The sequence below is a fragment of the Phalacrocorax carbo genome, chromosome 2 (assembly GCF_963921805.1).
Source record: "Phalacrocorax carbo chromosome 2, bPhaCar2.1, whole genome shotgun sequence".
Classification (NCBI taxonomy): Eukaryota; Metazoa; Chordata; class Aves; order Suliformes; family Phalacrocoracidae; genus Phalacrocorax; species Phalacrocorax carbo.
This window is the reverse complement of record NC_087514.1, coordinates 31867676-31890307: the sequence shown is the minus strand read 5'-3', so window position 1 is coordinate 31890307 and position 22632 is coordinate 31867676. Positions and strand designations below refer to the sequence as shown.

General features: G+C 43.2%; 1 protein-coding gene and 1 long non-coding RNA gene across 3 annotated transcripts; one reads left to right on the top strand and one right to left on the bottom strand.

The window, feature by feature from the left end:
* Window positions 1–7211: 7211 nt before the first annotated feature.
* Window positions 7212–22631, bottom strand: ZFAND1 (zinc finger AN1-type containing 1). Of its 2 annotated transcripts, none has more exons than XM_064442491.1 (8): window positions 22335–22631; window positions 21136–21178; window positions 19175–19214; window positions 18679–18806; window positions 18502–18593; window positions 17562–17686; window positions 7570–7725; window positions 7212–7424 (listed from the first exon to the last, which is right to left on the bottom strand). In XM_064442491.1, exons 1-8 carry the CDS (start codon window positions 22387–22389, stop codon window positions 7254–7256), a joined length of 810 nt encoding a protein of 269 aa, XP_064298561.1. In that variant the 5' UTR covers window positions 22390–22631; the 3' UTR covers window positions 7212–7253. The 2 variants fall into 2 exon arrangements, with proteins under 2 accessions (XP_064298561.1, XP_064298560.1); XM_064442490.1 differs by lacking the exon at window positions 22335–22631 and adding an exon at window positions 22116–22218.
* LOC135311888 (uncharacterized) lies at window positions 10585–17217 on the top strand. Its single transcript, XR_010371427.1, has 3 exons — window positions 10585–10942; window positions 13764–13885; window positions 14749–17217. It is a non-coding gene; the product is annotated as an uncharacterized LOC135311888 (long non-coding RNA).
* Window position 22632: the final 1 nt, after the last annotated feature.

Sequence of the window (22632 nt, the reverse complement as noted above, 5' to 3'; positions counted from 1 at the left end):
CTGCAGCTGCGCCTGCGCGGGGTGGGTCAGTGGGTTGGTGTGGGGGAAGGGGCGGGCGCCTTAGCGGGAGTCACACGTGTCTGCTTCTGCGCCTGCGCCGGCAAAATTACAGTTGAAGTGTTGAAATTAGACTTTAATGTCGACTCTTTGAAAAACACCTGTAAGACAACACAGTCATTGGTCCCAGACAGCACCGGTTCACGAGGAGAAAGTCCTGCTTAACAAACCTAATTTCCTTCTATGACAGTTACCCATCCAGTTGATCAAGGGAAGACCGTCGATGTGATCATTTTGGTATTCAGTAAAGCATTCCATGCTGTCTCTCAGAGTATCCACCTGGAAAAAATGTCCAGCATACAGCTGGATAAACACGTAACACAGTGGCTCAGCAACTGGCTGATGGGTCGGGCTCAGATGGTTAAAGTAAATGGAGTTATGTTGGGCTGGAGGCCACCAGTCTCTAATGGGGTTCCGCAGGGATCCATCTTAGGGCCAGTACTCTTTAATGTCTTCATAAATGACTTGGATGCAGGACTGGAAGGAACACGAATTAAGTTTGCTGATGACACAAAACTGGGAGGAGCTGTTGACACTTTCGAGGGCAGAGAGGCCCTGCAGAGAGATCTAGACAAATTGGAGACCTGAGCAATCACCAACCATATGAAGTTGGCCAAGAAGCCAACCGTGCCCTGGGGTGCATCAAGCCCTGCATTGCAGCTGGTCGAGGGAGGGGATTGTCCTTCTTTACTCCGTGCTGGTGTGGCCTCACCTCAAGTGCTGTGTGCAGTTTTGGGTGCCACAGTACATTAAGGATATAAAGCTACTAAAGAGTGTCAAGAGAAGGGCCATGAAGTTGGTGAAGGATTTAGAGGGGAAACCATACAAGAAGCAGCTAACATCACTTGGCTTGTTCAGCCCAGAGAAGAGGAGGCTGAGGACAGACCTCAGCGTGGTCTACAGCTTCCTCACAAAGGGAGGAGGAGGGGCAGGTACTAATCTCTTCTCTCTGGTGACCGATGACAGGACCTGAGGGAATGGCAGGAAGATGTGCCAGGGGAGGTTCAGGTTGGATATTAGGAAAAGGTTCTTCACCCCGAGGGTGGTAGAGCGCTGGAACAGGCTCCCCAGGGAGGTAGTCACAGTGCCAAGCCTGACAACATTCAAGAAGCCTTTGGACAAAGCCCTTGGACACGTGGTGTGGTTTTGGGGTTGTCCTATGCAGGGACAGGAGTTGGACTCGATGATCCTTGTGGGTCCCTTCCAACTCAGGACATTCTATGATTCTATGACTCTTATTAATAATTGGACGTGGCAGGATGAAGACACTGTAAATGCTCCCCATGGAGCACACAATTGGTGTTTACCTGGGCTGAAGGCACCACTGTTGAAAACGTGACTGTTATGCAACATGTGGAAAAAAGTTGAAGGCGTGTGAAAAAGAACGTGAATATATTTGTAAGAGTCCCTTCAAAGTAAACCAGCATTCAATCACTTCATGTTACAGAGCTTAAAAAGAGTAAAACAAGCAAGTTTGTTAAAGTTGTGGTTCTTCTCTACTATGTCTTGATTTTTTCCTCAGAAACTGTCAACACCCATGAAACGGCTGCCTCTCCCCTCTCACTAGCCCCTTCTCCTGTCAGTTCTGCCAATTAGGATAATACCAAATCAATAACGAGAGAGAAAACTGCTATTTTTGAAATATACGCTAATCACATTTTACAGAAATCTACCTAGCTTTCAAGCAAAGATTTTTGAAAAAAATTTGCAGTGCTAATGATGCATTTTCAAGAGTATTATAATTAAAGCTATACAGAGGAGAAACACTTTTTTTCCCAAGACTGACTGATACCAGTGTCATGGTTTTTCTGTGGTCTTTTGACCCTATTGTCTTTCATCATGTAAAGGTAAAAAACTGAGGTGTTGTCTTGTGATCACAAAATTGCAACTGATGTAATTTACTGTAAAATGTAAAATAGTGATCTACTGGAAACTGGACAAAACTTGTAATTTGCTTTGTGACTTAAAATGATCATAAAATATCTGCAGCACCAAAAGAAGCAGCCTTATCCTGTTTCCCCAATGCCAGTCCAACCCACAACCAGGCACTTCACAGAATCACAGAATCCCAGGTTGGAAGGGACCTCAGGGATCATCTAGTCCAACCTTTCTAGGAAGACCACAGTCTAAACAAGATGGCCCAGCACCCTGTCCAGACGACTCTTGAAGGTGTCCAACGTGGCCGAGTCAACCACTTCCCTGGGGAGATTATTCCAATGGGTGACTGTCCTCAATGTGAAAAATTTCCCTCTGGTGTCCAGTCGGAATCTCCCCAAGAGCAACTTGTGTCCATTCCCCCTTGTCCTGTCCATGTGACTCCGTGTAAAAAGGGAGTCTCCATCTTCTTTGTAGCTACCCCTTACGTACTGTTACACAGTGATGAGATCCCCTCTGAGCCTCCTTTTCTCAAGGCTGAACAAACCCAGTTCTCTCAGCCTATCCTCATATGGCAGGCTTCCCAGTCCTTTGATCACTTGTTCAAGGCTAAATGGGGCTAGTTTTGTCTTTTCCACATCAGTGAAGATATGGTTTCCATTCCCTATGGCGCTGATGTATGGAACAAGTCACTGTGCCTTTTCATGTTTCCTCCTTCCCATTTTGGAAACGGGAATAGTCATATAAGCCTGTTTTAAAGTATTCGTAGCCATTAAAGAACTGCAGAGACAATAAGGTGTTTTTTTATTAATTATTTTGTGAGTCATTCCTTACAAGGTTATCCTGAAAGCATACAGCCAATTGAAAGAGGCACTTTGGCTCTGATTCAGATTTTGTTGAGGCAAGCTGCCAAACATGCCTCAGTACAAGCTATATTGGACTGCACCAGTATTATAGAAAATGGCTTCTTTGACATCGTTAATAGCAAGTGTTTTTCAGGCTCTATAAGGGGATTTCAAATTCGGCATTGAGCCTAAAATCAGAAGTAAAACAAACAAATGCCTGAAATTCTTTCCTCGTAAGTGTAAGAATTTCCCTAATCCAAACCACAATTTGCATTCCAGCTGAAAGGAAATTTTGTATTTCAAGAGGCTACTGTGAGGAGAACTGAGCTGCAGGAGGTGTATTTTTATGTGACACGTGAGAAGCAAGAAGCACAGAGGTGGTCTATTGATAAAAGTCTTCAAACCAGACTGATCACACTTCAGGGCACATTCTTTTCCAAAACAGACACACAAAAGGAAACTGATGAAAATAAAAGTATGAGAGATTACTGCCTGCTTTCTTAGTGCGGCGTATTATTTCTTGTTTACTGCAGCATTGCCCAGGTCATCTAACAAGTCACAAATCCAAGCAAAATTGAGCTCTTGATGTTAATATAACCCTTTCCAAACTGTCTTAGGTATATCACAAATATATGCCAGGCAGTATTGTAGCAGTATGTGTACTGGAACAAGGCCAGGAGCTGCTACTAAGAGCATTCTCAGCAGTAAAATGTTTGCAAAGCCTTGACCTTGTGCATTCTCTAAAATTACTAAACAGATTTAACAACCAAAAAGCTTGATTTTCACGTATTTTATTAGTTCAGCTGAATGTACTGTTTATTATAAAGTGATTAAGTACTTCTTTTGACAAATTCCTCTTCTCAGTTAAGTAACTTTGCATACATTTTCTTTGCATCTACTAGAAGTGAATTTAACATTTTATTTATTAACTTTGAAGTGAAACAATTCAGCAACTTCTGCACAAAAGCCTGTAAAATTAACATTGGTTTCATATGTCATATGTCTCCTCCAAAGTGGGTTTTTTCCTAATTCAGTTGTTCAACTTTCCCTGTGAAAATGTGCTAAGATAACAAGCTTTAGAAAAACAAAAAATTGTATATGCTAAGCAAAGATATGCTACAGTCTAAACAACTAAAATGTGAGCAATTTCAGCCTAGGCAAGACACTGAAGCTCTGAGAAAGTGTCTGCTTTTGTTCCTAGAGTTGATGATTAGGACAGAGTTTTCACCTCTCCTCAGTTATTTATCTGGCAGACTAGCTTGGTTTGGACTACATGGGATGAGCTTCTAGATAAAATCCCAGACATGTTCCTGGAATAAGATGAAAGTGAATGTGAAGGGCTGCTTGCCCTTAGCAATAACTGGAGACTGATGGAAGCAACCTTCCTGGTAAAACCTTGCAGATCTCCCCAAAGATTTACTTCCTGCATCCCAAGTCTGTCTTCTCTCTATCCACAACATGCCTGCAACAGCTCAGGCAGAAAAATCAGGAGCAGAAGAAAGGGAGTAAGTAGAGAATGAGGATTTTCTGCTGAAAAAAAAAAAAAAGATGTTCTGGAGCAGCATTTTCCACTTGCTTCAGTAACAACAGCGGGGGATCGAGTTCAGTTTGGGGCTCTTCCCCGACTAGATTGTCCCCCAGTGATGGTTGGCCTCTTATTGCATATTCCTTCCCACAGCAGCCTGAGATGCAAAGACAGGTTAACAGAGAATTGTGGAGGAAAAGGTGGGGAAAGAAGTAACAAGGGAAAAGGGAACTGTTCCTCTTGCGCTGGAAAGGGAGATGACAAACAGCTGGAAGGACAGACAGGGGAAGTGGAGAAATGCATGGGTACTTCCTGCTGTCAGGAAACAAAGATTTCCAAAATGTTCAGCCACTGAAGACCCTTTCCTTCACGGAAGCCAGAAGCACCCTCTTTTTTGTGACATCCACAGCACATCCAGTAAAATAATTTATCAATACCCAAGTCATGTTAAAACTACAGTAGAGAGTACTGTAAAGCAAAATAAGAACAATTAACAGTGACATGCTTACTGAGATGGTTTTGGTGTTTATGCAAGTCCAATCAATATATAATAATCCTACAGATATTCCTAAATTATTATAAAGGTACACTACCTGATAGTACTGAAAACCATGATGCTTTACAGCAACTTGAACAAGACCACACTACTGTTCTGCCAATAGAGAAGGTCTTTGAAAAAGATGCTGGGCAGGCTCCTCTTACACTGTGGTATTTTTTTTAATTGCAGTTGTGCCTAGAATGGGTGTGCCATGCGTGGCTATCTGTTTGTTTTCAAACTGCTACAAATGAACCAGAATCTAGCCTTATAGCCAGTGGACAGTGGTTCCTTTCAGGCAAGCACATACTAGACGAAAACCTGGACAGTTTTTCTCATTAGTGAACATGGTACCTGAATGAGCCAAAACACCAAATCCAGATTTGTGAATGCCCAGATGACCGCTTGCAGGTCTGAGTATACCTCTCTGTCTCATGTCAGCTCTCAGAACCAAGACTCCATTTCTCACAGGACTAGCAGCAATATTCCTTAGCCTTATGTCTCCTGCCCTCCCCATAGTTTCTCCCCACTTCTGTATGTGTCCTGCAATGGCAGGACAATGTCCCTGAGATGCATCACACTGACATTTTTGAACAATGTAGACATTCAGTCTCCTTGTGGCCCAGTTACACCTCTGGGCATTACTGAGTACATTCAGTTACGGTGTGCATACAAGCTGGAGCATCCTGGCAAACATAAGAACAGCACATGAAGATAGCTGCCTGAAAGACAGTGCCTCATATCTGAAAAAGACAAGTAGCTCTTCTCTTTTCAAACTTGTTGGAAGGTGAGTCACACCGACCTAGCAGCAAGTCAGGCTGTGGGAGACAGAGATTTCTCCCCCGTGTGAATACTCTGCCCTGATCACAAGCCGCTAGGTCATTTCAGTAGCAATGGATCACACCTTACACGTTGCAGCTGATGACTGCTGAAAATCTTGCTAGCCTATTTAGCATCCAACAAATAAGTTTGCCTCAGTAGTTCATGCTGCACAGCACCACGGTATAGTAGGAAAACCACTACAGCTTTATGAGCAGAGCTTAGGCTTGTGTCTTCCACTGCTGTTTACACCCGTTCATGCATTGTCCTTTCTGCCATTATAGGATTGCCTTTCCCGGTCCTCCCAATTGGAGAACATAGGCTGAATAACTGTAAACAGATGAAAGCAAATTGGAGGGATTAGTCTCGAAAGGGTTCTACTCCTCTGGCTTGAACAGGGACAGGCTCAAGGCCACTGCAGAATGAAGTTAGGTTGTAACAGGCCTGTTCAAGAAAGATGAAGCAAGGCACCCTGGTCATATACCAGAACTTACGGTTAGGAAAGTGCTGGCCCTAATATTTGTGTGCAACATTACATGTTTTATGCTTCAGCAACTGAAAACAGCTATAACTATGATAAAATTAATCTTGTGGTTCTTTCTTGCTATGTTCGCTTTGAATTTACAATCCAGCTTTGAGATCCACCAAAAGAGATCCAAAAACTGTAGTACATCAACTACTGACATGCTGAACAATCATCTTAATCAGCACCAAACAATTTCAAGACACTGACAATTGAGAAAGCCATTAATTCTATCAGTCACACTTATGCACCCAGAGGTGTAACTTCCTTACATAGAATCACTGTGAACAACCACTTTAAAACCTATTAAGTCCATCTTGCAGACTGCCAAAGAGGAAACAACAGAGATTTGGGAAATGCCAGGATGATACTACAAGCTGTGGAATGCTATGCTTCTCATCAAACTGTATTTCTTCCCTCTTACCATATTTCTTCCTCTTTTACACAAGAATTAGGACAGGATAATTTCAAGTTCTCTTTTTATCCCCCACATAATCACACAGCGATGCTGAGATTTACAAACACAAGAAAGACATCTGTCTGAATTTACTTTTGCTTCAGAAAGTTTTCCTTCTAAACAGTGCTACACTGTTATGAGAAGAAAAGGTGGACCTGGGGCATGGACAGTGCTGGATTCCAAACACAATGTTTGTTCTTGTAGATGTAGAAGAAATGCCGCAGTAGTGTAATGTGCTTCTTTCCTTCAGAGAAGTGATACTCTGCAAGTTTGTGTTCGTTATTTACTGATTTTAAGACATACTTTTCCCATAATTTATCAAAAAATAAATATAAAATTGAAGAAAAATATTATTGACATTGTAAAGCTAAATAAAGCAAGACGTTATTCTAGAATGTGTATATCCGTAATACTAGTTATTATAATAACTAATTCTCCTTTCAGGACATAGTTCTTCTGTAAGTCAAGCAATTGAGAAATTGATGGGAACTGTGTCTTTGCAGCTGAGGACAGATTCTGGCATACCAGTGATTTTAAAAGAAAACTGGACTTGGTTTGAATACAACACACACCTCTAAAAAAATCTTTGATTTATTTTATTTGTGATAATTTACTGATTAACTGAAGTATGACTCTGTATCTTCTATAAATAGAACATCATTATCAAGATACTCCAAAATTATATTTCCACCATTGTACAATGGACAGTTTTTATCAGATAGCCATGTTTCCAGTGTGTGCTCAAATGGCAAGGCTTCTCCAGAGGCAGTATGGCATAATCTCAATTTCTGTAAAACAAATAGCACAGAAATTAACATCAAGGTTTGCCTATCTGAGATACAAGAAGTGGGGTGGGGGAGGGACAAAAGGGTAAAAAAACCCAAAATCAAAACCCAGCAACCTAGAAAATGTTTGTTACTATTACTGATTTACCTGGGATGTTGATTTGTTGTTGTCATTTTTAAGGCTTGCTAAGGAAGCTGCAAAATCTACTACTTTGCCAATACTCCACTTACTGCAAAAGAACATGGGCTTGCTTTTCTCTTTGTTCCCCTTTGGTAAAAATACTTGAAAGTAAATTCTTTCTGCCTAGAAAAACATGAAAAGTAAACATGAAGAAACATATAATTCTCATCATACACATCTAATAGTTTTTCAGTAAAAAACTTCAACCCAAAAATTACCAACTGAAACTCGTTTTATTCCATCACGACCAAGGCCCCATTTTACTGCAGGATACAAACAGCTGAGATCATCAGGTCCAATCCCGTCCAGCTGCAGGCACATACAGGATGGACAGTAAGTTCAGAAAGGTGAAGAACATCTCCTGCCAGAGTCCCACAGCTAGGTTGTTATAGAGACAGACAGACATGAAAAGGTGTCTGCCCTGCATTTACTAGACAATAATGACTGCTCTGGGGAGAAAAAGGTGAATTTAAATAAGCGGTGCTTGTTTTTGGCAGCGGTGTAATATCTCAAACTGGAATCAAAAGTGGTTAAAACAGAACAATTCACTGTAGTAGAAATGCCTGCTTCACAAACGAACATTCTGGTCACGGCTGGCTAATCCTTTATCCTGTTTTTCCTCCTTTTATGTACTAAATGCTCTTTCAGTCTGGTTAACAGACTGAAACATTTGTTTAAGAAATTTCAAGAGTAACCTATGAGGGAGAGATTTGGAATGGGATTGGGACAATCCCTTCTTCAGGTTTATTCCTTCTTGACATTCAACAGAAGACACAGAGCAAGCATGACTGGTATATTCATCAGTTAAGACCTCCCTTGCTGAGTCTGAGCCAGTCTTCTTTTTGAAGCATTTATTTATGCCTTCTCTAGAAAAATATGGAATACCCTTCCCCCAGCTATGTTCATAAGACTGAGTCTGAATTTCAACCTGTGCATTTTCCTCAAAACTTTCGTGCTCTCCACACGCAAGAAAAATCTTCAACATCCAGGACTATTACAAAGGGGCGAGGGAAGCAGGACCTAAATCTCACTAAAATGTAAATGACCACAACTTGCAAAGCAGCTAACGCAACGGCCATCCTATTGTGGACATGTGCTAACATCACTCAACTGCTATCAGTGCCCTGGCACCTTCCTACAGTTGCTCCTCCAGTTCTAAGGATGATGAGACAGTCTCCTGCAGTTTGCTGGAACTCAATTCACAAAGCAGCTCATTCAGCTGTTGGATCCCTAACTGTGGGGTATGTCTCCTGGAATTTCTGTGCCACATCCAAGAAAATACCGGTCAGTCAGGGACAAAATAGCAAGCACTGTTTTGTGGCATGGCCCTCCTGTTTTGAGCTGGTCAGTCTCAAGAGGGGTAACTCATATCAGGTCTGACACCAAAAGAAGCAATCATCTGCAGAAAGCTAATCTGAACAAAGAGGCCAGAGAAAAGATATTTCTAAGATAGCCTGATTTTCCTTATCATAGAATAAGAAAGGTCAGGAAAGACCTCTGGTGTCATGTGGCCCAAAACCATGCTCAAAGCAGGGGGAACTTTAAAGCTGGACCTAACTATAAAGGTAGATCAGGTTGCTCCAAGTCAGATTCAATCAAGTTTTGAACATCCCAAAGTTGTAGATTCCACAGATTTTCAAAGCAGCTTCTTCCAAAGTCTGACCACCGTCACTGTGATTTTTCTTCCTATTATCTAACTGGAATTCCATGTTGCAGTGTGCGCCCATTTCCCCCTGTCCTTTTGCTGTGCAAAAAAAATGTGTCAATCTTCTCTATACAGTGATGCAAGAACTAATGTGCCTAAGAGGCATTCCAGAAACTTCACATTCAAAAAATCTGCCATCAGCCTGGAACAAGCTGGGCAGAAGGCGGCTAGAAGGAGTCTAGGAAGCAATTTAAATAGAGAGGTGCTGAAGGTTAACCAGCTTAATTTATCAATGTTAGAATTATCACTATTCTAGATGATTAAGCAATTAATATCCAAATGAGAAAATGGCTAGTAAGAGAAATTAACATACAGTAATATAGAACTTTTTAGAGCTTACTGTCTTTGGACTTAAGAAAAAATTTTATTATATATATCGAGGGTGGATTTTTAAATTATGTTCCACAATATTTGAAATTAATCACTTTCCCTCCAGCACATGTTTATTAAAGTGGTACTATCTGTGAAGAATGCTACAAGCAGGTCTTTGTATTATGACTTCTGCCTAAGCAGAGTTACCTAATTTCTATGCATGACAATGTATAAAGAAATAAATTTGTAAGAGGACTCAGTAATGGAATAGCTGTAGTTGTTTTAAAAACAATAATTAAATGTACTCTACTGAGGTAAGACCTAACAATAAGACTATCACATAGAATGTTTTCAGTATTATAAAATCAATATCACAGGCGTAAACCCAGTGCGCTCCTGCATAACAATGTGGTGAAAAGTAATTTAAATACAGTTCTTTTAAGAGGATGCATAAGTACAGACCTAAAGTGAAACCCTAGATGAACGAATCAAGGTGTTTCTAAACCCAGCATAGTCCTAATATGTGGAAAAGGCTTGAACACCAGGTTTGATGGGCCACAATAGTGAAAACCAATAAGTAATCTGTGAAATACTTCAAGAATCAAAGAAACTGAAGCTGAAAGAAATATAACTGTCAAAACCCTTTTCCAACCCAAAAGCAGGAACAACTGACCTCAGGCCCTTCATACCTTATCCAGAAATACAATAAAATTCTATTAAATATGAGTAGCAGAAATAAGAATGGAGCTTTGCAGAGCACAAAGCTCAGTTTCATGAGACAGGTTCAATCTGACTGGTACAGAGTTGTGCAAGCTGCGTCCAGTTTGTGTCAGAAGCTTCTCAGCACCCAGCATGAAAAGCATCCATTTGAGATGGGTTTGGCACGTGTGACCGGTACCCCTGCTCCTGACCTCGGTAACAAGCTTAGCATAACTAACACCATTTTGTATGGCAAGTGGCCATTCTCTATGACCCAGCTGGTCACGTATCAGTCCCCTCTCCCCCTCTCCTGATGGCCCTGAAGGTCCTGTGCACCAGGCAGACGACTTCTCCTACTCCCTATCGGCCTCAAGGTCCCTGGGCGCCAGGCCGACTGCTCTCCTCCTTACCGGCCTTGAAGGTCCCAGGCACCCGGCCAACCCGATGGTGTTGATGACCTTGTCTCAGAACAGGGAAGGCTCACAGCACGCAGAGCACCGCCCATAAAATCAAGCAGTTACAAGCCCCGAGCGGGACTTGGACCAGAACTGCTGCTGGAACACAAAAGCTGCGATCCCCCGGTGGCCAGGGACACCGCCACCGTCTGCTTCCTCCGAGGACTGAGTGAGTAACTCATATTCTTTTATATGTTTCAAGCCCAGGTGATGACTGTGATACTGATACCTCAAGCCAAGTGCTAAGATTTGTCCCGATCTGCAGAGGGTCCAGGTGATGAGGCAGCATAAGCTAAGCTGTGCTACAGAATTCTGCGCTACGCTACTTATAAAATTGTGCTGCGCCGATTCTGATTAGAGAAATCCTGTGCTACTCTGATCCTAAAATTCTACGCTATGGTGATTATCAAATTCTGTTAAAATAATAAAGCTTTATCATCGTTCTGCCAGGGATCCCCAGAAGAACCTGTCTGTCCCCGCAGTGTCGGGTGACAGAGTAAATTGGTGTAGTTGGCAGAATCCTTGGGGCAGAGTGATGATCCCCGATAAACGGGACTCCTGGAGAAATAAGTTTACAGAAAGTAGATGGCAAGCTCCCGAGTGGGACAGGAAGTAGTTTGAGGCAATAAGCCATGATCCAAAAGCCTTATGAATGAGTTTAATAAACAGAGGGTATGTGTAAAGTAAGAAGGACAGATGGAAGGAAGGAAGGAAGGAAGGAAGGAATGAATGTGCTGGTTATCACCCGCAGTATGGAAAATTGAGAACGAACAAGCTGTAAGGTTAGAAAAGGAAATTATAAAGTTGAAATGTGAATTGTCAGTGAAGTATTTACAAGTAGCATAACCAAATTAAAGGCTGATAGTCTGGAAAAAGAGCATCTTTTGAAAAACAGTGCCACAGGCTATAGAAAAAGCAAGAAAACATCGTAAAAAACTGTTAAAAGGTAGCAATGTAGACCCCGTAAAGGTCTGTGTAGCTATGTATGATAGTGACTGGGCTGGAGACATTTGGGACAGCTCAGATTAATCTGGTGAGGAAGGAATTGATTCTGTACCAATACAACCCCTGACTGAACAAGAAATCACTACTGGTGACCCACAGGGGAACAATCCACAGAGAGGAGATACTAACATTTGAGATTTTAATACGGATTAGTTGCAAAATATTCAGGCAACACACCAAAAATAACCTGGGCAGTCAATAGTTAAATGGTTGTGCTGCCTCTTGCATGATAAAGCAGCAAGATTTATCATGCAACTGCCGCTGTTTGCAGGAAAGGCAAAAGACTTAGATTTAGGTCCTGGAATTTTTCTCACCCTCGGAGGGAATGTCGCTGGGACCTTAGCTATTCAGTGGACAAGGGGGGCCCATTATCAAGATTGGAACCAGGAACCTGCAATTCCTTGGCAGGGTCCAGGTGAATTGCAGGAGGTGTAATTACAAGCAGCTACTATAACGTTATTACACTGAGCTGAAGACCCAGGTGACGAACCTAGCCCTTGGGACACTCCTGCTACATCCCCTGATTTGAGGTCTGATGGGAAAGGAGCCGCAGGGTCAGAGAAATTAATCTTTATGCAAATATGGCAGGGTTTACCTGCAGAAATCCCTTTTTCATAAGTGCTCTGCAAATGCAAGAACTAAGCCCTGATCCTCCCATAGAAAGGGAGCAGCGCCGGGTCCTAAATCCTTCGGTCCCACCTGGAGGGCGAACAAGTGCCCCGCACGGCCATCAGGCCAATTTAAAGGAACAATGTAAAACCATCAGGAGACTTCCCAATCAAACTGAAAGTGGACAATCCGAGTGAAACAAGTGGTGGCACGCCTGCATAAATCAGGGGTACACTGGTGACTTGCTCCACAGTTTGCCTACCAAAAAAAGTATGATTGCTAGTGAAGGAAGGGGGAAAGGAGGAAAAGCTATCCACATCTCTACCTAGTGCGCCTCCCATAAATGGAAACGCCTTTAAACCACAAAAATATCCTGACTTATTGTCATGCACCGTTCCCAGATTGTCATCTACAGCAAGACAGATTCTGTTTGTTAACGTGCTTCACTGATGAGATGCCAGGTGGTTAACATATACCACAATTTATTAAATTTTCCACTGCCCTTAAGCAAGTCACTTTAACCGATATTGTAAGTCCAATACATAATAAGACAGAAATTGGTAGAGCAAGATACATTAAATTGGGGAAAGGGAGATACGATCTGTTCGGTGTTTCAGTAGTCCGTGGCAAGGTCAAAGGTGATGGGGGTCTCAGGCCAGCTGAGAGGGAGCTCCACCGACTTGCTCCCATTTTCTGATTTTATAGCTGGTCTGAAGCCCCTAGTCCCCACGTACCTTTGTACCCAGAGCCATAATTGTCACAGCACACCCTGCTACGAGGTTTGGAGATGAACAGGGGCTGTTTGGGTAGATAAATGAGGGACGAGGAGGGAGGAAGGCCTCACGGTTCAGCAAAGATGTTCATGCTTCTATAATTTAAAAGAGCAACACAACTAAACCCTTGATCATGAGTTGTGCTTGTGAGTAGTGTTTAGCTGCGAGTGGGTGAGAGCTTCTTAATTCGGTTTAAATACTTCCCTCAGGGTGCTTTGTTAGAAACTGTCTGGGCTTCTGACATAAATTTAGGCCTAATTTTCTGGCAGCTGATAAGCAGTGTAGGGAGTGGCAGGGCATATTATCAGAGTCTGCACAGCTGGGGCTCGGGGCTAAGCAAGGGACAACCACCAAGTCTTCACCTAGTTCCACCTTCACCTTGGCCTCACAGTGGCATTCCCCTCTTCAGCAGACCCTTGATGTTAATCTGGTCCCAGGGTCAGGACCCCACACCTATGTCCTATCAGAGAGCAGTATCAGGGAAACTAGACAAGGGGCTTGGACTAGCAGGGGTACAAGTGGCCCTACCCTCTGCCACTTCAGGACCAATTCCCACCCTTTGGGCCATATTAAATGATAAATTAACGACTGATTTCCTCACAGATACTGGAGCACAACTATTCACGATTAAAGCAGAATTACATCCTGGAGCTACCCCTCTGAAAAATCAGGAAATATTAGTAACTGGAGTAAATGGAGCTGTGATTCCTTATTCAATTGCTAAGGTAAAACTGGAACTTCCCTTTTGCCTTCCCCCACCCCAGAAAATAGGATATGTGACTAGGAGACCTAAATATATTTGGTATGGATATTCTGTGAGCTGGATACAGGGCATTTGAAACAATTGACGAAGAAACAATGCCAGGGCCCCAGCCAGGACCTTTTTGGGGACGAAATGGATAAGGGGTAGGAAATAAGTCTGCTGGTCCACTTGGCGAATTGATTACATTGGACCTCTCCCTCGAACACCTGAGGTGTGGCGTTATATTCTTACTGGAGTTGAAATGTATCAGGCTTAGGGAAGGTTTTTGCTTGCTGGAAAGCTGATGGTCTGACCACTGTGGCAGGATTTAATCGATGGTTTGCTGACACTCCCATGCCCTCTGCTGTGCAGTCTGACAATGGCACCCATTAAAAAAAAAAAAATTCCAGGAATGGTGCTATATCACGCAGTTGCCTGGGTGTTCCACCTGTCCTACAGATCCCAAAGTAATGGCACAGTCGAGATGTGGAATGGTCTACTAAAATGAGCTCTAGGGCAAAGTTTATATACAGGAAAATGCACTAAAGCCCTACCTAATGCTGTTTGATGCTTAAATAACCAGCAGACACCCACCAGATTCCCAGTGGAACAAGCTCATTTTCCTGCTCTTCAACCCATAAAACATCTAAAACCCCCATTGTCAACCTGTCGTTTTTCTCAGGGTGACACTGCTCTTATTAATTACCCTTTAATGGTTAAAATATCTGCCACTTTACTAACTCCCTGAGAAAAGGGAATATAGAAAACACTGTAAATGGGGACTCCCTTTAACTTTCACTGTGGCTTGGATAATTCCCAAGACTGAAAAATTTCTTATTGCTTCAGATAATAAACTATACTTGGACGGATTCTTTGGCCCGAACAAACTTGGAGTGCACCCAAGGCATCATCACTTTACCTTTGTGGAAACGTCAGCTCTAAGAAGATGACCATAACACCCACTGTATTGTACTTACCCTTGTTTCTACCCTCTTCACCCCAGTTTCAAGAATGGGGTGATAATCATGTCACTACATTAATGAACAACATTACTCAAAAGGGTAACAAATCAAACTGTTGGTATTGTCTAGATCACCCTCAATCTTCAGATGCTAATTTTAGGTGGGTAGCTGGACCTGCTCCTGAAATATTTTGCTACCAACCTATGTTGGCATACTCACTCCACAACCCTCCAAATTATCAAACTCAGCCTTTTAAGGCACATTCTTATAAGACCCCGTGGTGCACTATAATGCCCCTAAATACAAATTCAACCTGGGTGGGAAAAAAAAGCAATTGCGATTATACCCTGGTCTACGATTGGACAAAAACTCGTATTTGGCTGGTACCCTATAAAAAACCCAGAGTTCATAATGAATCCAATTTAAGAACCACATGGATCTGTAAAAACAAAGCAGCGGTTACAAATAATACTGCTTTAAATATTTTGCCACCCTGGAAGCTCACACGGACTGTTAATGGCACATTTTGCCAAAGATACTAAAATCCCACTGGTCCTATTCTACATTTTACAGAGTAATGGTTCTTTAAGAACTGATGACAGTTGGACCACCTGTAATTGGAATAACACACCTGGCTGTATCTGTATATACACTAACCCTTTTCCCACCACTTGAATAAGCCACACTTACCTGCTTACATTTGATCATTCTGACAATGAAAAAGAGGCTCATTGATGGTGTGAGGAATGTTTCCCTAGAAATTTTACAGTACCAAATCAGTATCCCACCAGCATCTGGATGGTTTTGGCTCTGTGGCACAAATGCCTATAAAAGTCTGCCACCACAACAGACAGGTATTTGTACCATATAATGTCTTGTTCCCTACGAATTTCAATTAAAAAAATTAACTTCTACCTTTTTACACAACCATTACCCTGTATGCAATAACTGTTGTGATCAATCCCTTGGTACAAAGAATGATGAAATTCTGTCAATTTATGCATGCATTATTTCCAAGTTTAAGTACTGATGAGCCAGAAAGAGCTATTGTAAATATTTCTGCTATGCTTGAAATTGTCCAAAATGATACTGTAGATGCTTTAAAAAAAATGTTTGCAATTAGAAGTTAGTTTGCTTTCACAATTAGCAATTCAAAATCATTGGGCCTTAGATTATCTTTTAGCATCACAGGGAGGTATATGTATACTTTTAAACATCACTTGTTTTTATACTAATGAATCTAAACAAATCAAATATGACATAAGCATCATTCAATGACAAGTTTGTACTTTTCACCAAATAGCTCCTGTCAGAAGGTCTACCCGCTGACTGCTTTTGGCTGTGGTCCTGGCTACCTGACTTCGGAACATGGGCCAGTCAAGTTTTGTTAATATTACCTCTGATAACAGCTTCGGAATTATGTTCTTATGTGCTATATGTTACTTTAAATCCTTATGCATATCAATTGCTAAAATCAATGTTTTATACTCTCCTCGCCCCTTTGATGAACAGCCTTTAGATAACACATGGCCCACTGCTGCCCTGGAGTCCTCTTCATGAATGCATTGCTAAGCTGTAGGCTGTGGGCAGGAGGTGACGGTACCACCACCGCTGGTGTCCTTCCCTGTTCATGACGGTGTCAAGGGGTGGGGTGTGACCAGTACCCCTGCTCCCGACCTCGGTAACAAGCTTAGCATAACTAACACCATTTTGTATGGCAAATGGCCGTTCTCTATGACCCAGCTGGTCACGTATCAGTCCCCTCTCCCCCTCTCCTGATGGCCCTGAAGGTCCTGTGCACCAGGCAGACGACTTCTCCTACTCCCTATCGGCCTCAAGGTCCCTGGGCGCCAGGCCGACTGCTCTCCTCCTTACCGGCCTTGAAGGTCCCAGGCACCCGGCCAACCCGATGGTGTTGATGACCTTGTCTCAGAACAGGGAAGGCTCACAGCACGCAGAGCACCGCCCATAAAATCAAGCAGTTACAAGCCCCGAGCGGGACTTGGACCAGAACTGCTGCTGGAACACAAAAGCTGCGATCCCCCAGTGGCCAGGGACACCGCCACCGTCTGCTTCCTCCGAGGACTGAGTGACTCATATTCTTTTATATGTTTCAAGCCCAGGTGATGACTGTGATACTGATACCTCAAGCCAAGTGCTAAGATTTGTCCCAATCTGCAGAGGGTCCAGGCGATGAGGCAGCATAAGCTAAGCTGTGCTACAGAATTCTGCGCTACGCTACTTATAAAATTGTGCTGCGCCGATTCTGATTAGAGAAATCCTGTGCTACTCTGATCCTAAAATTCTACGCTATGGTGATTATCAAATTCTGTTAAAATAATAAAGCTTTAATTGCTACTGCACCTTAGTGCCATCATCATTCTGCCAGGGATCCCCAGAAGAACCTGTCTGTCCCCGCAGTGTTGGGTGACAGCCGTATGGCAGGCAAATATTATTTTTCTGCTATAAAATAAACAAATTTGACCTGACTGCTCCGAACTCTACACAGGCACCTTATAACAAACATAAGACTGGTGAGATTGTTTTTGGGTAGAGGCTGAAATGGATGTATAAATGATTGTAGGCTTGAAGAATTAAATCCAAAACCAAACGGAGGGAACTAGACGAAGAACAAGATATTTAGAAAACTCCCCATTTCCTTTGAGAATTCAGTTATTGAAAACAAACATGACTGACCTGAGGCAAGGACTTGTCCCCACATGCGTGCATTTTCAGTTTCATTAATGCCACTTTTGCTGCTGTCTCACTGTTTTTCGCTCCTTTAAGTTTTTTGCTTTTTGCTTCCTTGTTTTTTTTAGAATCTGAGAACAATAGTATTCCTGTTAGTGTGATGATTCAGCCTGTCTCCTAAACATATCTTGGAATTAGCCTACGGGGCCTCATTACAGATCCAAGGTTCCCATTCTTTCCATATCCTCCTAAGGCCATGATACCAGGTACTCCTATTAAAGAATATCTGGAATTGTTACAGTCCGAACTGAACTCCTTTACATTGAAAAGTAGATCAACACTATCGCAAGGTAAACACAGGTTGCAAAAGCCACACATATACAAATTCCTGAGTTTCAACACCTGTGGCCATCACAGCATTCATATGGCAACAGATTCAGATCCTCCTTTCTAAAGATAAGTCCTCTGTCCAGTTAGGCAGTGCTGTTTATTCTCTTCCCTGTCCGAGATCTTGTTTAAAAGCTGGAAAATATTACCTTGTAGACTTGTACTTTTTTGCCAGCTTTGTTGTGTAGCTATGATCCCAGCAGACTGGCATGTGCACCCAAAACAATGCAATTGCAATGATCTGCAAATTAATTAATAGGCAAATAATGGCTAGGTACAAGTCATTACATCATAGTGCTTGTAGAATGAAAACAAGACAATAATTCTGAAAGAAACCTAAGCCCTATTTAAAGATTCTCTTTGTAGACATATGCGACTTACATATGTAGCATATGTAAGTCTAGATGAACTTACATGCTGACATGTGAGTTTAGGGCTATTTAAAAAAGGAACACCCATCCTGCCTTATTATTTGGTCAAACCTACACCCTCAGAGGAGGTCACAAGCTCAAACAGACTTCTGAAGAAAACTGTAGAATATCTATCCCACTGTACTTGCCTATAATGTGTTTAACGAGCTGCTGGGTGGCAGCCATTCGAGGTCTTGGTGTGTCCAGTTTCTCACATTCATGGTCCGATTGATGCCGGTGTCTGGAAACAACAGTGTAAAACTTTTATTACCTCTTCCATACACTAATGAATGAGTACTGATGTTTAAACACTCTGTTCCACTCACCTTAGGCAAAAATGTTTTTCACAGTAGGGACATAAAAATGGCAAAAGCTCCTTTCCATTGCAGTCCTTGTATGAGCATGGGTAAGATCTGTGCTCATCTGGTTTCACAGAACTGTTTCTTATATTCACCTAGGCATCAGTACAAAATATTTTGTGTAAATAATCAGATATTAAAGATAAAAGTGACCACCCCAGCTTTCCAAAAGAACTGTGTTAGCTCTCTGTTCTATGGGCAAAACTAGTCCAGTGATTCTCTCCTACTTTTGTCTTGGTTAAGTTTAGCTCAGAGTTAGAAAAAGACCCATCATCCTAACTTCATCTACTACATCATCTACTTCTGACAGGCAGAAAAAGATTAGATCAATTATTTTTAAGTTTGTCACATTCACAGTTAAATAATTCATACTTATATACTATGTGTATATATCTAATATGAAAATAGACAGTTACAGTTCACGGAATTTAAATTTTAAGGTAGTCATATACTATTAGATTACCTCAGAACACCCGTGAGCATCCCGGCTCCTGTGCTGAAGGCTTTGTGTCAAAAAAAAGAAAATATCATACTGTTAACACTTCAGGAAAAAAAAACCCTGCATGTGAAAACATTCAAGTGTTTAAAGAGTGATCTGGCAAGTTTTATCATGGGAATTTAAATAATTAATCTTCTCCAAAATGTGTTCTAACCTATGCATTTCACATCTTGAAAGGATTCCTGAGTATGTAAAACGTTTAGCTCTTGGAACTCATGCCCCAAGATAACAAACCATTTCAAGAGATTAAGGACATTAGCATGCTTAAGAATTCAGCTCAAAGCAGCTGACGTTGACTTTGTCTGTTTTAATGGATTTTGAATCACCTACAACAGCAGAAAACCCTTGAAGGCTTCGAACATGTTAAAAATGAAATCTGCCCTTAGCCCATCTCAGTTTGTCTCAGCTGCCCTCTGCTAATCTGCAGTGTAAATCAAAGTGCAGGCACTGATTTGAACCTTGGAAGAAACTTCAATATTTTTTCTACAAGACAAAACACCCAATCCCCTCAAAAATCTGTACAAAACAGGGTTTCAGCTAGATCCCTTCCAAAATAATATACCTGCATTCTAAATATAATCCTACTGATTTCAAAACTCCACAACAGCTGCTTGGGAAAATGTAGCAAGTTCAACGAAACAATAATTTTTACCTAAATGTATCTGAATTGAGTCACAGAATGTTTTATACAACATTTAGGTCTACACAACTGCCACACTGAAAACCAGCTTAGTTTCCTTTCATGACAAGGTCACCATCTAGCTGACCTAGGGAAGCCAGTAGATGTTGTGGGTTTGGGTTTTAGCAAAGCTTTTGATACTGTCTCTCACAGTATCCTTCTGGATAAAATGTCCAGCACACAGCTAGTCAAGTCCATAATGTGTCGGGTGAGCAGTTTGCTGATGGGTCGGGCTCAGAGAGTTATAGTAAATGGAGTTACATCAGGCTGGTGGCCAGTGACCAGTGGGGTTCCACTGGGCTCAATTTAAGGGCCAGTGCTCTTTAATGTTTTTATAAATGATCTGGACGCAGGAATCAAGCGTATGTTAAGTTTGCAGACAATACTAAACTAGGAGGAGCTGTGGACTCCCTCACTGCTAGAGAGGCCTTACAAAGAGATCTGGATAGACTAGAGAGCTGGGCAGTCACCAACCATATAAAATTTAACAAGAGCAAGTGCTGGATTCTCTACCTGCAGTGAGGTAGTCCTGGTTACGCATACAAATTGTGGGACGAGAGGCTGGAGAGCAGCCCTGCGGAGAGCTGGGGGTTTGGGTTGATGGCAAGTTGAACATGAGGCAACAGTGTGCTCTGGCAACCAAAAGGGCCAACTGTGTCCTGGGGTGCATCAAGCACAGCATAGCTAGCCAGTCGAGGGAAGTGACTGTCCCACCCTACACCACACTGGTGTGGCCCCACCTCGAGTACTGTGTGCAGTTTTGGGCATCTCAATACAAGGACATCAAATTATTAGAGTGTGTCCAGAGGAGGGTGACTGAGATAGCGAAAGGTCTCAAGGGCAAGACTTGCGAGGAACGGCTGCGGTCACTTGGTTTGTTCAGCCTGGAGAAGGGAAGGCTGAGGGGTGACCTCATCACAGTCCACACCTTCCTCAAAACGGGGCAGCGGAGGGGGAGCTGCTGGTCTCCTCTCTCTGGTGACCATCGATAGGACACGAGGAAACGCAAAGATGTTGTGTCAGGGGAAGTTCAGACTGGACATGAAGAAAAGGTTCTTCACTGAGACACTGCAACAGGCTCCCCAGGGAAGTGGTCACAGCACCAAGCCTGTCGAGTTCAGCTAGTGTCTGGACGGCGCTCTGAGTCATATGGTTGTTTTAGGTAGTCCTGTGAGGAGCAGGGAGTTGGACTTGATCCTCATGGGTCCCTTCCAACTTGAGAAACTCTATGATTCTATGAACTTACCAAAAGACACCTGAACAGCCATCACATACAAAGGGGAGAAAATCTGAAACAGAGAGATTTGTTTTTAGTTAGACAACATGGTCGTTGTTTTGCTAATAGTTTCTAGCTTAATTTTTACATGATTCACTTTTGCTTACCTATATCATGGGGTCGGTTCCTTTACATGGACACTTAGCAACTGCATCTACACAGTATCTAGAAGTGGCTTGTGTAACCCAGTTACACTGTTAACTCCCCTAGTTAGTATTACTGAAAAACATATGAGTAGGTAAATTATATTTATATACATTCCAGAAGCTGGAATTCTCCTTTAGTTTTTTTTTTTTTTTTCAATATCAAACTTTGGAACTAGAACATTTGGCTAGCCATCAAACTTACCGGTTATGCTAAAAATTGCATTTATTGTGAGACCACTCAGAATAGTACTTCCTGACTGCTGAGGCACTGGACAATTTAAATCTTTACTATACGGATTGTCAACCGGAGGGGATGCTATGTGTTCCAAAAAGCCAGCATCAGACAGTCCTGATGATTCTGCTTCTTCCTCTCTATCCTCTATATCATACATACTGTCCCTGTAATTTAAATTTCACATACTTCTTAAGTCTTGGCACACATTCCCCATTCACTGCATCAGTTCTTACAGATAAAAGCACTTCATTGTCTGCTGAACCTGGCCACATCACCGATGGCAGCGAAAGCCCATCTCCAGGCCATCACTCCATTTCTCCATCCTTCAGGTTTGGTCTTAACAGACCACCACACAACTGGACTAGATAGTGCAGGTCACATAGATCTCCGTCACTTCATCTATAAGACCAAGTGCTGCCATCAGAAAGCTTTCGGTACAAGCGGTTTTGCCGCCTGTCTCTGAAAGGTTACATTTTCATTATCATCGTTCCTGAGATCGGCGAAGGCGAGGAAGGGCGAAGAATGGAAACACAGGGCGGTAGCAGCCGCCAGAGCAGGGGATTAAACACCTCGTGACGTAATGCCACGGCAGGCCCGGGCAATGGATGGTGCGGGGCCGCAGCACCCCGCAGGCCGCCGCGGGAGGGGACACCCCATCTCCCCGCGGCCCCTCCCCACCGCCGCCCCGGGCCCCGCCCCCGGCCCGCCGTCCCCGCCTCCGCCAGCCCGCGAGAGGCCGGCCCCTGCCTCCGCGACCCCGCCGGGCACCCTCCGCCGCCCTCCCTTACCGAGCTGGCGGCAATCCGCCACCCCGCAGTGCTGCCCCAGCTCCAGCTCCGCCATCTTCCGCGCGTCCCGAAAGGCGGGGAGGGCGAGCAGGGAAGGTGCAGAAACGGGGCGCGCAAGGGCTGCCGGGCCACGGAGGGGCGGCGGCGGCCGGGTGCGCCACGCCGGCCCAGAGCTGCTGGGGCCGCCGGGGGCGGAGGGGGGGGCTGGGATGCCTGCCTCGCCGGGATTTGGGATACCCCCGGTGAGGGACCCGTGGCGGCGTGAGCGGTGCCTCAGACTTCCACCCCGTCTAGTGCG

Coding starts and splice junctions, on each gene's coding strand:
- ZFAND1 (XM_064442490.1), bottom strand. CDS start 22,203: ATGGGGTGTCCCCTCCCGCGGCGGCCTGCGGGGTGCTGCGGCCCCGCA. Junction 18,594..18,678: donor GAAAAACATTTTTGCCTAAG/GTGAGTGGAACA, acceptor TGTTGTTTCCAG/ACACCGGCATCAATCGGACC. Junction 17,687..18,501: donor GCTCGTTAAACACATTATAG/GCAAGTACAGTG, acceptor TATTGTTCTCAG/ATTCTAAAAAAAACAAGGAA.